Source organism: Colletotrichum aenigma (assembly GCF_013390185.1).
Source record: "Colletotrichum aenigma strain Cg56 chromosome Unknown KSG_Cg56_contig01, whole genome shotgun sequence".
Lineage (NCBI taxonomy): Eukaryota > Fungi > Ascomycota > Sordariomycetes > Glomerellales > Glomerellaceae > Colletotrichum > Colletotrichum aenigma.
In genome coordinates, this window is record NW_023500907.1 from 4,850,749 (window position 1) to 4,864,448 (window position 13,700).

General features: G+C 57.4%; 3 protein-coding genes across 3 annotated transcripts; 2 read left to right on the forward strand and 1 right to left on the reverse strand.

Moving 5' to 3' along the window:
- Window positions 1-439: 439 nt before the first annotated feature.
- On the forward strand, window positions 440-4,672 carry CGCA056_v001269 (putative PH domain-containing protein; the record flags this gene model as incomplete). The annotated part of the gene is made up of 2 exons (XM_037316529.1): window positions 440-4,194; window positions 4,237-4,672. 2 exons carry the CDS (start codon window positions 440-442, stop codon window positions 4,670-4,672), a joined length of 4,191 nt encoding a protein of 1,396 aa, XP_037184910.1.
- A 1,811-nt stretch (window positions 4,673-6,483) lies between these two features.
- On the forward strand, window positions 6,484-8,626 carry CGCA056_v001270 (Reticulocyte-binding protein 2-like protein a; the record flags this gene model as incomplete). The annotated part of the gene is made up of 2 exons (XM_037316530.1): window positions 6,484-7,024; window positions 7,080-8,626. 2 exons carry the CDS (start codon window positions 6,484-6,486, stop codon window positions 8,624-8,626), a joined length of 2,088 nt encoding a protein of 695 aa, XP_037185915.1.
- Window positions 8,627-8,866: 240 nt separating this feature from the next.
- CGCA056_v001271 (Uncharacterized protein) lies at window positions 8,867-13,579 on the reverse strand (the record flags this gene model as incomplete). Its single annotated transcript, XM_037316531.1, has 3 exons — window positions 8,867-12,510; window positions 12,561-13,414; window positions 13,488-13,579. 3 exons carry the CDS (start codon window positions 13,577-13,579, stop codon window positions 8,867-8,869), a joined length of 4,590 nt encoding a protein of 1,529 aa, XP_037185914.1.
- Window positions 13,580-13,700: the final 121 nt, after the last annotated feature.

Below are 13,700 nucleotides of genomic sequence, written 5' to 3' on the forward strand. Positions count from 1 at the left end.
GGAGGACGACGGGGATGATGTGAGTTGGAGATCTGGGGCAGGAGACAGCCGGCGTTGCTGTCAACGGCAATGGCACTAACGAGGAGCTTGGGCCATTTTCTCTTTACCGGGCCTGAGCTAAAGTCGAGCGCCAAATGAGCTGTGGCTTCAGCAAGGCTGGGCAGATTAGCCCCCAGTTCCCTCCCCCCGGATACGACGACTACGCGGTTTCATTGGCTCGTCCCCGTCCTGAGACCTCAGATGAGGCTTGACGTTGACAGCACACCTCCAGAGTGCATGCGGCTTCAGCCGACGTCATTACAACTTCGCAAACACCTTTGCCCTTCCGCGCAGCATTTTCCACGATTTCGATATACCGAGCATGCCTTTCATACAGCATAGAAACCGATAATATTGTTACAGGCGACGAACGCACGTCGTAACCAACCACCGCTTGACGATGGCGGATCCCGCCGCCCCGGCCGCCCCGATGGCCAAGAAGCAATCGAGCCCTGCCATCCCCGTCGGCCTGAACGAAGCGTCCCTCGACTCCCCAACCTTCCGGTCGACCTCTCAGCACTTTGGAGAGCACATTGATAATGTGGAAAGATGGCTCGACGACTACGTCAAGGCCACCTCGAAAGTGACACGCGACCTCCTGGCCCTCGAAGAAGGGGTCAACACCTACCTCTCCAAAATCTTCCCGCCCGCTGCGACCGCCGATGCCATCATCGACCACGATTATACACTTCTCGCATTGCGCAGGATTAGCGATGGATCAAAGGAATGGTGGACACAGATCATGTCGACCGTGCGGAAGATTGACACCATCTCGGTCGACCCCATCCGCTCGTTCGTGGCCGCTGACCTGCGGTCCTTCAAGGAGGTGCGGAGGGTGCTGGAACACACGCAAAGAAATTTCGACCAGGCCATGGCTCGCTATATGAGTCAGTCCAAAACGAAGGAGCCATCTGCCATTCGAGAGGAAGCCTTCGCCGTGTACGAAACCCGCAAAGCCTATCTCAAGGTCTCGATGGACTTCTGCCAGCTTGCGCCCCAAGTACGCTTCAGCCTCGACAAGTTGCTCGTCCGTGTAAGTGCCGATTTTTGGAAGGAGATGAAAAGGTCACGGGACGCTGCCTCTGTGTCGACAAAATGGGGTTCCGAAATGGAACGCATCCGCGGCTGGTCTAGGGAGATGGAGACGTCCGAGTTCGTCTTCAAACGCGAGCTTCAGATTGCTAGGCGAGATATCGGGGAGAGCACTCTGCAGGCTTTCAAGCCATCCCGCGAGCTGGAGGATTACAGCGCATCCACTGTGCCGTTCCTTGGATCCAGGGGCCCGGTAAACGTTCAGCCCCAGGAGAACTCTGCCGTTATCTCGGAAAAGCAGGGCTGGCTTTTCTTGAAGACACTATACGGCAAGCCCGCTCGGTCCAACTGGGTCCGTCGCTGGTATTACTGCCGGGATGGCATCTTTGGCTGGCTGATCAATGGCTCTCAAGGCGTTTTGCAAGGCGACGAAATCGGTGTCCTGTTGTGCAACGCGAAGCCGGCAGTGGCAGAAGATCGCCGTTTCTGCTTCGAAGTCAAGACCAAGAGCCAGACACTGGTTCTCCAAGCCGAGACTCAGAGCCAGCTGACCGAGTGGCTCGAAGTCTTCGAGGTGGCCAAGAAGCGAGCTTTCGAGGCAAGTATGGATAGAGATAGCAATCTCTCTCCTGCGGGAGCCGATCCAGCGTTCTCCATCACGCCACCCCCATTGCCCGAGTTCTCTGCGAGGTCTCTGGATGCGTTGGTTGCTGGCGAAGAACCATCCGCCAGTTTCGACAGAGCTGGCACTCTGCCGGTTCCTGGATCCGACAACAACATGGCGGGCCGTGCCAGCTTCGATGTAGGAGGCGCACCGCGTCGTTCCATCACTGCCCTTGGTCGGGACATTGGGCGGGAAATGGTCCGGGAGGATGGTGAGAGCAATCGCGAACATGCTGCAAGGATCATCCAGAAGCTAGATCTTCACCGCAAAGCGACCTTTGGGGCTGGTGCCGAGGCTGCTGTTGCCGCTGCTGCATCCCCAAGCAGTGGTGGCATTGCAGGCATGATAGCCAGCCACGGCCATCTGCCCGGATACCCATCGCCTCCTCAGAGCACGCCCAAGAAACCACCCATTCAAAGACTGGCTTCTTTCGATCCTGCCCAGGGTACTTTGGCTCCACTGACGCTGGCGAGACCACCAGCCGCGACCAATCTCAGCCGGACCGCAGTCATGTTCTCCGTCGACAGGAGCATGGGTGGCGACAACACAAGCCACATGCCCACTGCGGTCCTTGCAAACTACTGGGGAAGCAGTCAATGGGGCACTGTCTACGGCTCGGGTCCTGGGCGACCCCGGACGCCTGGGCAGATGGAGGAAAATCCGTTTGGAATCATTGTTCGAGAAATTGGGAAACCTGGCGAAGAAAAGCCCTCGACGCCTACAACCGGACACAGGAAGACGGTCAGCGTCGACGCCAAGTTCAATCAGCCCCATCCTCAGATCAAACAACCTGTCGAGACGTTCCCCCCGGGCTATCCTCCCGAATTGAGAATTCAGCACCACCAGTTCCGAATCCTCTTCCCAACCGTCCCTCTCGACGAGAAGTTGGTCCTCGTGTTCCGAGCCGCCTGGTCGAGCTCATCTGGCAGAGACTCGCCATCAAACGGACACGGACTTGCAGGCAACGGCCGCATCTACATCACGCCTGACAACATGTACTTCTACGGCCAGCAGATGGGTCTTGTTGTGGCATACGCCGTCAGTCTCGACATCATTGCTGAAGTTACAGCGGCGCCCGGAAAGGAGTGCGATTTCATCTTCCTCCACCTGGGAGAAGATGGCAACGAGACTGGTTACACTAGAGTCACAATCAAGGTTTTCCTCGACAACCTTCAGCTTCTGCATGCTAGACTGAACCTCCTCATCGACGATCTCCAGTCAGAAGAACCCATGGAGCTGTCGGAGCTCATTAATGCTCTCATCAACCTTGAGTTTGAGGACTATAGCAAGCGAAGCCCAAGCGTTGAGAGCTGGGAAGAAATCTCGTCCAACACCCCGTTTGACGACGGCACCCACTCAGGCCGTCCTCCACGACGCCAGAGTCAATTCGGCCCCAAGCTTCGTATATCAGGCCAAAGCAAGCAGACGCCAAAGCTTCAGTTGCCCGCACATCCTGTCGTCTTCGAGCCCGAAGATATGCAGAGGAAGGTTGCTGAGCGTCACTTTGAAATCAGCGCCAAGGCATGCTTCCACGTGCTGTTTGGAGACAAGAGCTTTGTGTTCCCGAAGCTCTATTTTGAGCGTAGAGCGCAGCAGATTGCTCAGGGTCCCTGGACTCTCGCAGACCACGGTCGAATGAGGCGAGAGTTTCAGTTCAAATTCGACTACAAAGACATGCTTGGTCGGCCAAAGACTGTCAACGTCGTCGACCACCAGACGATGGACGTGTTCCAAGACCACGTTACGTACGTTGTCACCCACGTCAAGACGGCATGGCATCTGCCCCACTCGCAGTACTTCAAGTTGGTGACGAAGGTGGTGATTACGCATGTGGCCAAATCCAAGTGCAAGCTCGCGATCTACACAAAGGTGGACTGGTCTAAGATGCCGGCATTTTCGAAGAATCTGGTCGAACGACAAGCGCTAAATGATGCCGAGGGCGACGCCGAAGAGCTGGCGGATGTGGCAACGGATCAGGTCCGCAAACTGGGCCCTCACAGTCGCACCAAGAGAGCAATCCAAGTTTACGGAAACATTGGGCAGCAGACTCAGGTCGTGCTGTTCTCGCCAGCTGATGCTGACGCAGCGAAGAAGCAGCTTATCAAGCCGCGCACACTGACAGCCATGCTTCTAGAGACGCTCCGCTCCTTTGGAGAGAGCGCGGTCACGTCGCTCATCATGTGGGCGATTGCTGGAGTGCAAAAGTTCTTCAGCGTAGTGACGGCACACCGACTCATCCTTCTTCTACTGGCAGGAAGTACGTTTACGAACGTCTTCCTGACGTCAAAGGACAGTTCAAACTGGTGGATGGAGAGGCGAGCAGCCAAGTTTATGAACCGCGTCGGTGTTGGGCCAAACGTGATGATGAGCAAGGCCATCTACATGGCGGATCTGGGCGAGGCAACGGGTGCAGTAGGCCACAACAGTTCCTGGCCCGCTGATAGTGCATGGCAAGTCTTGTACCTCTGAAATCGACAACAGTCGCTAACTAGTCACAACAGCTTTACCACGTTCCAATTAGTTGCAAACTCCACCGATTTGGACGCTCCGTTCGAAGACGCCGGGTCAACTCTCTCGACAGCAACGAGCCGGGCGACGGCACGCCGACTGCGTCGGACACGTCAACGTCTCGGCTCTTACAGACACGATCTCCTGGTTGCGATGCGCATCGTCAACAGCATAGAGCGGGAGATGGTGCAGTCGGAGTGGGAGAACTGGCTAGCTGATGAAAACGTTCGTTGTGATAAGCTCAAGACGATGCTCGAAGCAGACAAGTCGACCAAGACCAAACGCAGCGGCGACCAAAAGGTCATGGCGCCGAAGATTGATGAGGGCAAGAGGGAGACGTTGCGGGAGTGGTACGATACATATTGTGGCAGCTGCAAGTTAGATCACGCGGCATTGATGAGCGAGAGAAATTCTTTGGCAGGTCTGTAGATGCATTGCGGTCATGGTTGAAGTGGGTTGATACCTCGAAGTACACACAGTCTCTTGTTTCGGTGTCTGTTGGACAGTCGTTCGTTGCTACATATACAAATACACGTTTTAATTTCTCTACTTGCCAGAGCGAGGCGGCCGGATGGCAACGCGAGTCCCCCAAGCAGGTCTGTCCATTATCCGTGATGCCTTCTCTGGAATGGCATATGGGAAGACGAGGCTTACATTGCGTCAAGTTGACGAGCACGAACCAACTGGCGCGGTCGCGCTTACACCATTAGAGGCCGAATGGAGGCTAGGGTGGCAGATGGCAAGACTAGCAGTTGAGAAAGCTTGTTTCGGATATGTCAGCCACCTCCTTCTTTACGATCTATCTCATCATGATGCGATCCCCCGGGTCACCCAAAGAGCAGGCTAGGTGGCATCAAAAAAGGGCAGACGGTGAAACCGCAAGCTGAATATAACCTCACGTGCCTTTGCCAGGGACAATCCGCCTGAACGACTGACTCCCCGACCCAAGCGGACGGGCCCGACGACGTAACTAAAGCAAAGAGCAAAAGCAGGAATGCCACATCCCACGTTCCGCCAGTGCAGTCATGCCGCATGGTGTCCAAGGATAGCAGAAATGCAGGGCTCTGAGAGGCCAGTCGGTCGGATGACAGGCCTTGGGCGACGTAGATGCCCTCCTTAACGGTGGTGCAGAAGAAGGAGAGTGAGCCGCAGTTGACTTCATCGTTGGAGGCGGCGCCCAATTAAAGAAGCCGAGTCCGCGGGTGCAATACGCGGATTGGGCGGGATTTTAGACGATCTAGCGCCATTTCTCCATTTTTCTACGATCCCCTGAGGGCTGGAACTCTTGGGAGGCCCCGCGACCACCAATTGTGACGTCGGGCGGTGCAGGGGCAACCCCTCTTCCCCCCTCTCGGATGCCCTCTTGGGCGGCGCTGTAACATGGGACAAGGGGTGACTGACGTCAGCGCTGGGGGAAGTCAATCGGTGAAAGAGCGTAGGGCAGGCAGGCCAGGCAAGGCAGACGGGAAAACGGGAAGGAGGACCTACCAACTCGCCGGCCATGGTCACTGATTGGAGTGAAAGTTGCAACAGCCAGGAAACGGGCAGCATCGAGATAAATCGACCGCAGGACAGATGGTGCAACGCCCATCTATCTACCAAGTACGTGACCCGAAAAAGCACAGGGCATGGAGCATTAGGTCCGCTCGGGGTACTGCAGACGTCAAAGCCCCCCGCGAAAATATCCAACCCATCCACCTTGCTGCGTATCATCCCTTTTACGGCCCTTGAAAACGTCGTGCAGTGTCAGTGTCGTGGTCGTGTGCAGGGAACCGAACGGATCTTCCAAGCCACTGCACCAGCACCGCGCGACTCCCTCGCTCCCGTACTCGCTTCGTCTTTTAAGCCACATGCTTACCTTTGCCTCTCTCTCCCCCGTCTGCATCTTTCTTTGGTCCTGGACGTATCGTCTCCATTTTGCCCAATAATCAACAGAATTCAAGAAATTAAGCATCGCAGCTACCGTGCAGCATCTACCTTGTTTCTCCGCGAACACTACACGTCCTCTTGCGGCTACACCTCGGCACCTCGCGGACTCCGACGCAAACCTGCTTCGCATTCCTATTAGCATCTGCGATTCCGCGAAGCATTCCCATCCTCTCCGAAAACCCGTCTACGAAACATTTTTCGGTCTGTTCGGTCGCTCGGTCGCTCGACCAGGGCTATGACATCGACCTCAACCAGCGTTTGATTCGCCTCTCCCACTTTCCCTCCAACGTGTCACCACAACCTCAATCGAAATGGCACCGCATCACGAGCCCTTCAAGGGCCTCGCGCCTGTAAAATGGTCTTCCGTCGAAGAGGAGGATCCCAAAGAATTCCTCGCCGGCGTCTTCTCTGATGCCCAAACGATAGTCGACTCAATCCCCGTACCCGCCGCCGTCAAGCAGGCCACGACGGGCCGCGCTCGTTCACACACCGATCCGCCTCAGCCTGTCGCCGACATCAACCGCAGCCTTTCCCAGCAGCGCCAGTCCGCCGCCTCTCTCAGCCTGTCGCGTGACCTGGCCAAGGAGTGGAAGGAGGTCAAGGTGAACCCTAGGGACAATCCGCTCGCCATCAACGTCTATAAGCTCGCCTCCAAGGACGGCAAGGGTAGTTGGTTCGCGCGGCGCAGTGTTCACGATGGCCTCACCTTTGAGAAGTGGAAGTTAGGCCTCGAAAAGGAGTTTGCCGAGTCGATGAAGGTTCAGACGGGTCCTGGAGCCGGCGCTATCCGTGGAATTGGCGCGGAGAAACGGGTTGTTCATCAGGTTGTCGAGGGCGCCGGGAAGATGGAAGGTGAGTGAGCCGCAACTGATGTGGCCGTCAAATTCGCTGACCATGATGCTTGCAGTTTTCCAATTGTCGGCGCAGTTCCCGGGTCCGACCGCTCCGAGAGACTTTGTCACTCTGCTCCTGACTTCCGACTTTTCCGGCAACCCTCCCGCACAGGAAGGCGGGAGGCGACCGCTTAGAACCTTCATGATCGTCTCGAAGCCGTGCATACATCCCGAGTGCGCCGAACGGCCGGGCTACATTCGAGGGCAGTACGAGTCGGTGGAGATCATCCGCGAGATCCCTTCCGACAAGCCCTCAATCACCCGCGCAAAGTCATCGATCGATCTGAGCCACGACGGTCCGAAGGAAAGGCAAGCAATCGCCGAATCCATGGGCAGAGAGGCTGTTCTGCGGGCGGCCAAGAAGGCTGCTGACCCCGAAGGCGGACGACAGCGCGGAACTTCTGTCGACAGTGCACCGGCGAGAGATGACGCCGGGCACAGCGCGGAAGGCATTGACGAGGAAGCTTCTACGACGGTTGAGTGGTTGATGGTGACTCGCAGTGACCCTGGCGGAAACGTGCCTCGGTTCTTGATCGATCGCGGCACGCCTGGTGGTATCATCGGCGATGCAGGCAAGTTCATTAAGTGGATGACCGCCAAGGCTGCAGACGATTTCACGACGTCAGACACGGAGCAGGAGGAGACAAAGGAGAGTGCCAAGCAAGCCGAGGCTGAAAAAGTCGCATCACCAATGGAGGTCGCTAAGGAGCCCACGTCCAATCTCGTACCAGATCCGTCTGCACAGGATGAGACTGTCCCGCCAAGTAGCAACGGCCTCTATGGTATTATCTCAGGGGCCTTCGGACTGGCAGGATCTGCAGTGGCAAGTCGGCTCCCTAACGGTCTGCCCGGTATGTTCCAGGCGCCAAGCACCAACGGCTCGATAGCTGAGGAAGACGAGCGCGACGAAGAGACAAACGAGAGCGACACCTCGTCCATCCGCAGCTTCGCGTCGGCCGTCGAGAAGACGGACGAGGGCGAGGCCCTTACGCCTCCGGACGTTACCCACCAAGACACCATGTCTCTGCACTCGTCTGGTTCGGGAGCCAACTCCCTGCACAAGTCGACGACCTCGCATCACGACAGGGAGCTCAAGAAGCTCCAGGAACGTCGGAAGAAGATGCAGGACAAGATCAACAAGATGCAAGAGCGCATGTCTACCAAGCGAGCAGAAGACACGCAACGCGATGCCGCCCAGCAGGCTAAGTTGCGGGAGAAACATGACAAGGAGATTGCTAAACAGGAAGAAAAGTATCGCCGCGAGCTCAAGAGGCTCGAGGAGCGACGCGAGAATGAGGAACGCAAGGCAGAGGAGAGGAGGCGCAAGCAAGCCGAGAAGGAGGAGAAGGGCAACATGGCCATGGAGCTCGAGCGGGTCAAGACGGAGCGTGACCTCGCGCTGAAGCAGATTGAGGTGCTCAAAGGGCAGATTGGAGACCTGCAGAGCCAGAACACCATGCTTGTGGCCAAGATGGGCCGCCTGGGTGGGCTGAAGAGGGAGGATTCGGCGGCGTGGAGCACGTCGGGGGAGAAGTTGACCACCCAGAGTGTCTCGAGCTAGGAGATGCACGACATACGTGCGCCTTGGGGACTGGATACCCCGCATGCCACGCAAAAGGGGGACGATACATGACTTTTGTTGTTCATACTCACAAGCATCTGGATGGCGTTGGGGCGTCTTAGCCTTCCTTTTTTCAAGCCTCTCCTTTAACTGGAATTTCGAAAACATTGTACACGAAGTCTAAACAAACTTTTTTCTATCAAATCTACATCCAAGTTGTTGGTATATATCTGCTTCTCTCTACAACGTAGCCATCTCCATCAAGAGACCGTGAAGTCGTCCCTTCTCACCCACGGTCTTCCACTCGACCAACTTCTCTCTCAACCCCTCGACCTGCACACCCGTCTTGACAAGCGCCGCAGCACATGTGATGATTCTCGCGCAGACGGCGTACACGTCGGCCACAGAAGCCCAGCCTAGGGGTCCGTCGTCGGTGTGCTCCTCCTTGGCAAGCTTCAGCAGGGCAGCGAGACCGTCCGAGGCCCATTGCGCTAGCTGCTCGTTGTCCGTGCCGCCGACGACGGTCTCGAAGACGGCTGCCCAGCGGCGAGACTCGCGGACTTCGTCGACGAAGAGGTTCTGCTCTTCGATTGCAAAGAGAGAGTCGTCGAAGCGGAGAGCCTCTGTCAGCTGGGACTCGGCGGTCGTCTGGCCCGTCATGCGGGAGCCCACCAACGTGTGGAAGGACGGCGCCGAGGCGTAGTTTGCCGACATGTGGCTGAGCAGCCTGTCCGCTGCGTCGAGGGGCGCCAGGGACTGCGAAAGGATGTGCTTTGCCGAGAGGCACGCCATGTCGCGGACCTCGTCGTCGTCGTCGTTGAGCGCGTCGTAGAGGGCGACCAGGGCGGGCAGGCGGGATGCGTCTGCGTCTGGGGCGGAAACGACGGAGAAGAAGGAGGCGAGGGAGGCGGCGGCAGCGATGCGGGTGTCGAAGGGGGAGGAGTCGTGGCCGGCGGAGGACATCATTGTACCCCAGCCAAGGAGTGATTGCGAGGTGGCATCGCCGCGGAGGACGAGGGTCGCCAGCAAGGGCCCGCTGGCGCGGATGACGGCGTTGGAGAGGTTGGGGTTTATCGTCTTTGTGTTTGTGTCTTGCCAGAGGGTAATGAGAGTTGAGGAGGCGGGGAGGAGGGTGGACTGGTTTGCGGAGAGGACGAGGTCGATATTTGAGGCGAGGTTTGTGAGGGCTGCCGCGCGGAGATCGGGGTGGGTTGTCGACAAGGCGAGGTCGGTGTAGAGGGCTGCGTAGGATGCCGCATCCTCTGGGTTAAGACGGGGGTGACGCACACTGGAGAGGGTTTCCAGGATGGTGATTGTCGCCTCGACGGAGGTCGTGCTTGTGGACAGGAGAGTGTTGCGGAGGGAGGCGGCGGAGGGGTAGGTGTGCACTGCATTGACGGCGAGTTGCGTACGGAGGAGGGCGCTTTGCGGCGGCTGAGAGATTGAGGCGGGTGTCGTAGGGATCGTGAGAGTGAAGTTGGAGATGAGGTTTTGGACCTCGAGGTAAGCCGCGCGGATGTCTGGCGTGGACAAGAAGCATGCAGGAGCGTTTGCTTCAAGGTTTTGGAGGATCGAAGTCAGCCGCGGGATCGCGAGGGAGAACTTTTGGGGGGAGACATCGGAGAGGCGCTCGAAGACGGCCTTGAGGGTAAGGAGGCTGCCGTGAAGGTGGTTGTTACGATTTGAGACATCAGAGGCCACAGCGTCGGTGATGATCTTCTCTGCCGCGTTCACCCAGTCCTCGTCGCGGAGGAGGAACGAGCAAAGAGCGCGGGCTGCCATTTCACGGACATGCCACACAGGGCTGCCGAGGTACCCAGTGACGAGGTCGTAGAGCTCGTCTCGTGAGGTGTCGGGAGGTCCGGCGCGGCGGATGATGTCGAGGGCGGGGAAGACGGACTCGGCGGCAATGGTGCTCGTGCTGGGCTTCATGACCTCGCGGCCTGAGCGGAGGAGGTTGAGGAGGACGTCGGGGAGGATGGGATACTTGTGGTACTGCAGGCGCGTTGTACGCCCGTCCCAGCCTGCCTCCAGCGTTGCCTTGCTCTCGTTTGTGCCGAAGAGGTTGTCGAGGAGACTGCGGAGGAAGAGCAGACCGCAGTTGCGAATCGCCCAGACTTCCGACTTGAGACTGCCCGCTGCGAGCTCGAGGCACTGCGGGATGTGCGGGGCGGATTTGCCGAGCTGGGTGATGAAGGAGGACTTGAACATGTCCTTGAGACAGTTGAGGGCATGGACCTGCGGGAGCTTGGTGTCGTCTATCTTGGAGACGTAAGCAGGCTTCTGGGCGATGGTCACGAGTTCTGAAATCACGTCGTCAAAGGATGGTTGCGCTGCGTTGGCGGAAACGATACCGGTGATCATTGCGGGGATGCCTGCCGAGCGACGAGTTGTGGAGGCCTGGGCAAAGATGCATTCCTTTGTCCCGGCGTACCAGACATCGAGGAGGTTTTGAGATCCGTCGTCCGAAGCATCAAGGTGCTTGACCAGTTGACAGCAGGTCGCAAAGGAGAGCGAGACTGTGTTGAAGGCACCGCGGTGGCGGAGGCTGGACAATTGAGTGAATGTTAGAGTGCCAACCGTCGTAAATAGGGAGTTCGATGGGCGGAGGGTCTCTGGCTGGGGCTTGGATTTGAGTGGCAGGACCATGACGCGCATCAAACTGCTCGATTCGTGAATGGCGCGGAAGCTATAGCTGAGAAGGTCCTTCGTGTCGAGACCTTCGAGGTCTTCGAGCTCTTGGGGGAGGTGGCCTTCGGGGGAATCGTCGCAGAGGATATCTCGGACGGCGGCCCAGATGCGTTCGCAGCACTTGACGATGCGGGTTTGTAGGGTTGTCATGGTCGCGACTTCGGACTCGGAGAACTTCATTTCGACAGCGGCCTGCCAAATGTAGCGGAGAGAGGCAAAGTAGCCGTGGACGGGGGCCTCGAGAACGGCATTGCCAAGGTCGCCCTCGGCGAAGGAGAGCTTGGTCTCGAGGAGGTCAATCAGTTTGGCAATGTGGGCGATTTGGGCGTCTCGGCCGCTATAGAATCTGAAGAGGAGCTCGTTGGTCCGGGCTACACCGTCGGCGTGGTCGGCGCGAGCCGTTCTTCTGGCGATATCTTCAGCCCTGGCCAAGAACTCCTCCAATGTTGGCGAGACTCCTTGCGTCCCGGTGAGACACTTGAAGCGGCTGTCGGAGAACAGGCTCTTCAAGACAGAGGTGCTGGCTTCACGCACGTCGTCAAATGGATCCATGATGAGGTCGAGGAGTGTGCGAGTCCATCTTCCATCAAAGTGGTTGAAGAATAGACTCTCGTCGTCCTCGGTCTCCCAGGTCTTGGACTGGTCAAACTCGAGCTTGAGGATGAAGATGACTGCCCTCAGCGAAGTGAAGTGCCGTTGGAAGGACGCAGTGGGAATCAGCTCTGAGCGCAGGAACCGCAGATACCAAGCCAGGAACTCTTCATGCTGCTGCAAGCTCTCGATGAGCTTGTCCTCGGGCCAGAATAGGATGTTGGTGCGGTGGTGGGCCTGTTTTGCAGGTTTGGGGGCGGGTTTGGGCTTCCCGTCAGCAGGAGGGGGCAACGCCTTGATGGCCTTGACGCGGTCGAGACTCTTCTTCAGGATGAAGATGGCGCCGCGACTCCGCTTGAACATGTCCTTCAGCTTGCTCAGAACCTCCATGCGGAACTTTGCGTCCGACTCTGAAAAGTACGTTTGCAAGTGAACCTGCAGCAGACGGAGAGCTACGGGGGAGTAAGGCCTGGTGGTGGAAGGAGACGCAATAATGAGCGACAGGGCGAGTGAACGCAGCTCATGGGAAGGATGCGAAAGGACTTTCTGGAGAACCTCCTCTTCCAACACTACTGACGAGGAATCCTCTTGGACGATGGCACCTGGAGATCATGATGAGCAATCGTAGAGACTCAGGGGTCAAACAACTTACCAGGCTCCTCAACCATGCCGACCTTCTTGCCAACCTCCAGGACTGCGAGGTTCAGCTGGGCAAGAGTATCCAGCTCGGCACTGGAATCAGACGCAGACCATGAGCTGTTGATCTGCTGCAGGATCTGGACCGAATCCTTGCGGTCATCCTTGAACAGGGGAAGGAAAACGTATGTCTTGACACCCTCCAAAAGAGAGGGGGTCGCGTCAATAGCGGCTTGAACCCATCGGAGCCAAGCCACGACGCTGAAGCCATCGGTACCCGTTGCTTGGGGGTTCTTCAGAGAACTCTGGCGCAAAGCACGGAAGGTGGTCACGATGAACTTGCCGGCAGTGGGGCAAACGTAGTGCATCGTCATCCAGCCGAGCATCTGGCTGAAAAAGTCTTGCCACAGCGCCATTTCAGAGTCCCAACTGCAAGAAGGCTGCGTGCGCCTATAGCTGGCGGCGATATCTTCAACGGTAAAAACCTTGGCAGCAAAGTAGTCCATTGCCTTTAATGAAGACTTCAATAAGGGCTTGGTGGACTGCGGCCCGATGATGGAGATGAGGGTGTCGAGAACGGTCGTCTTGACCACCTCAGCAACAGCCGGGTCGGGATTGCGCCTGATCAGAGAAGGCAGCAGTTCCAGGACCAGCTTCATGGACCGGTGCTGCTCCGTCTCGTTCCACTTGATGAAGAAGTTGAACAGGCCCAAGCTGGGCTCCTTGGAGAAGGCCCATTCTCTCAGGGCGGGCTTACTGGACTTGGAGCTTTGCTCGACAAATCCACACAGCTTCACGCATGAGTTCCCAGAGATGCCTTTCGGCTGGGCGGCAAGAGACAGCAGGTGGTCAAACACGTCTTGAGCGAGACTAGGGTGCAAAAGTCAACCAACTACACCCACAGAACAATATTTTGGAATTTCTTTATTTGGAATATTCTTACGGCGTCCATGACTCCTCCGGCTGCTCCTCGACCCATTTGAGCAGGTCGCTCGGGTTGACGAAACTCTCGTACTTGGGGGCGTCTTGCTTCATTGCGATCTCATCATGGAGGGGCACGGCGAGATGGAGTAGAACTGAGGGGCACAGAAGCGAAGTACTGGCCGAATGAGTGACAGGGGTTGGCGCGATCCTCAGGGTCTCTGTGGCGTATGAC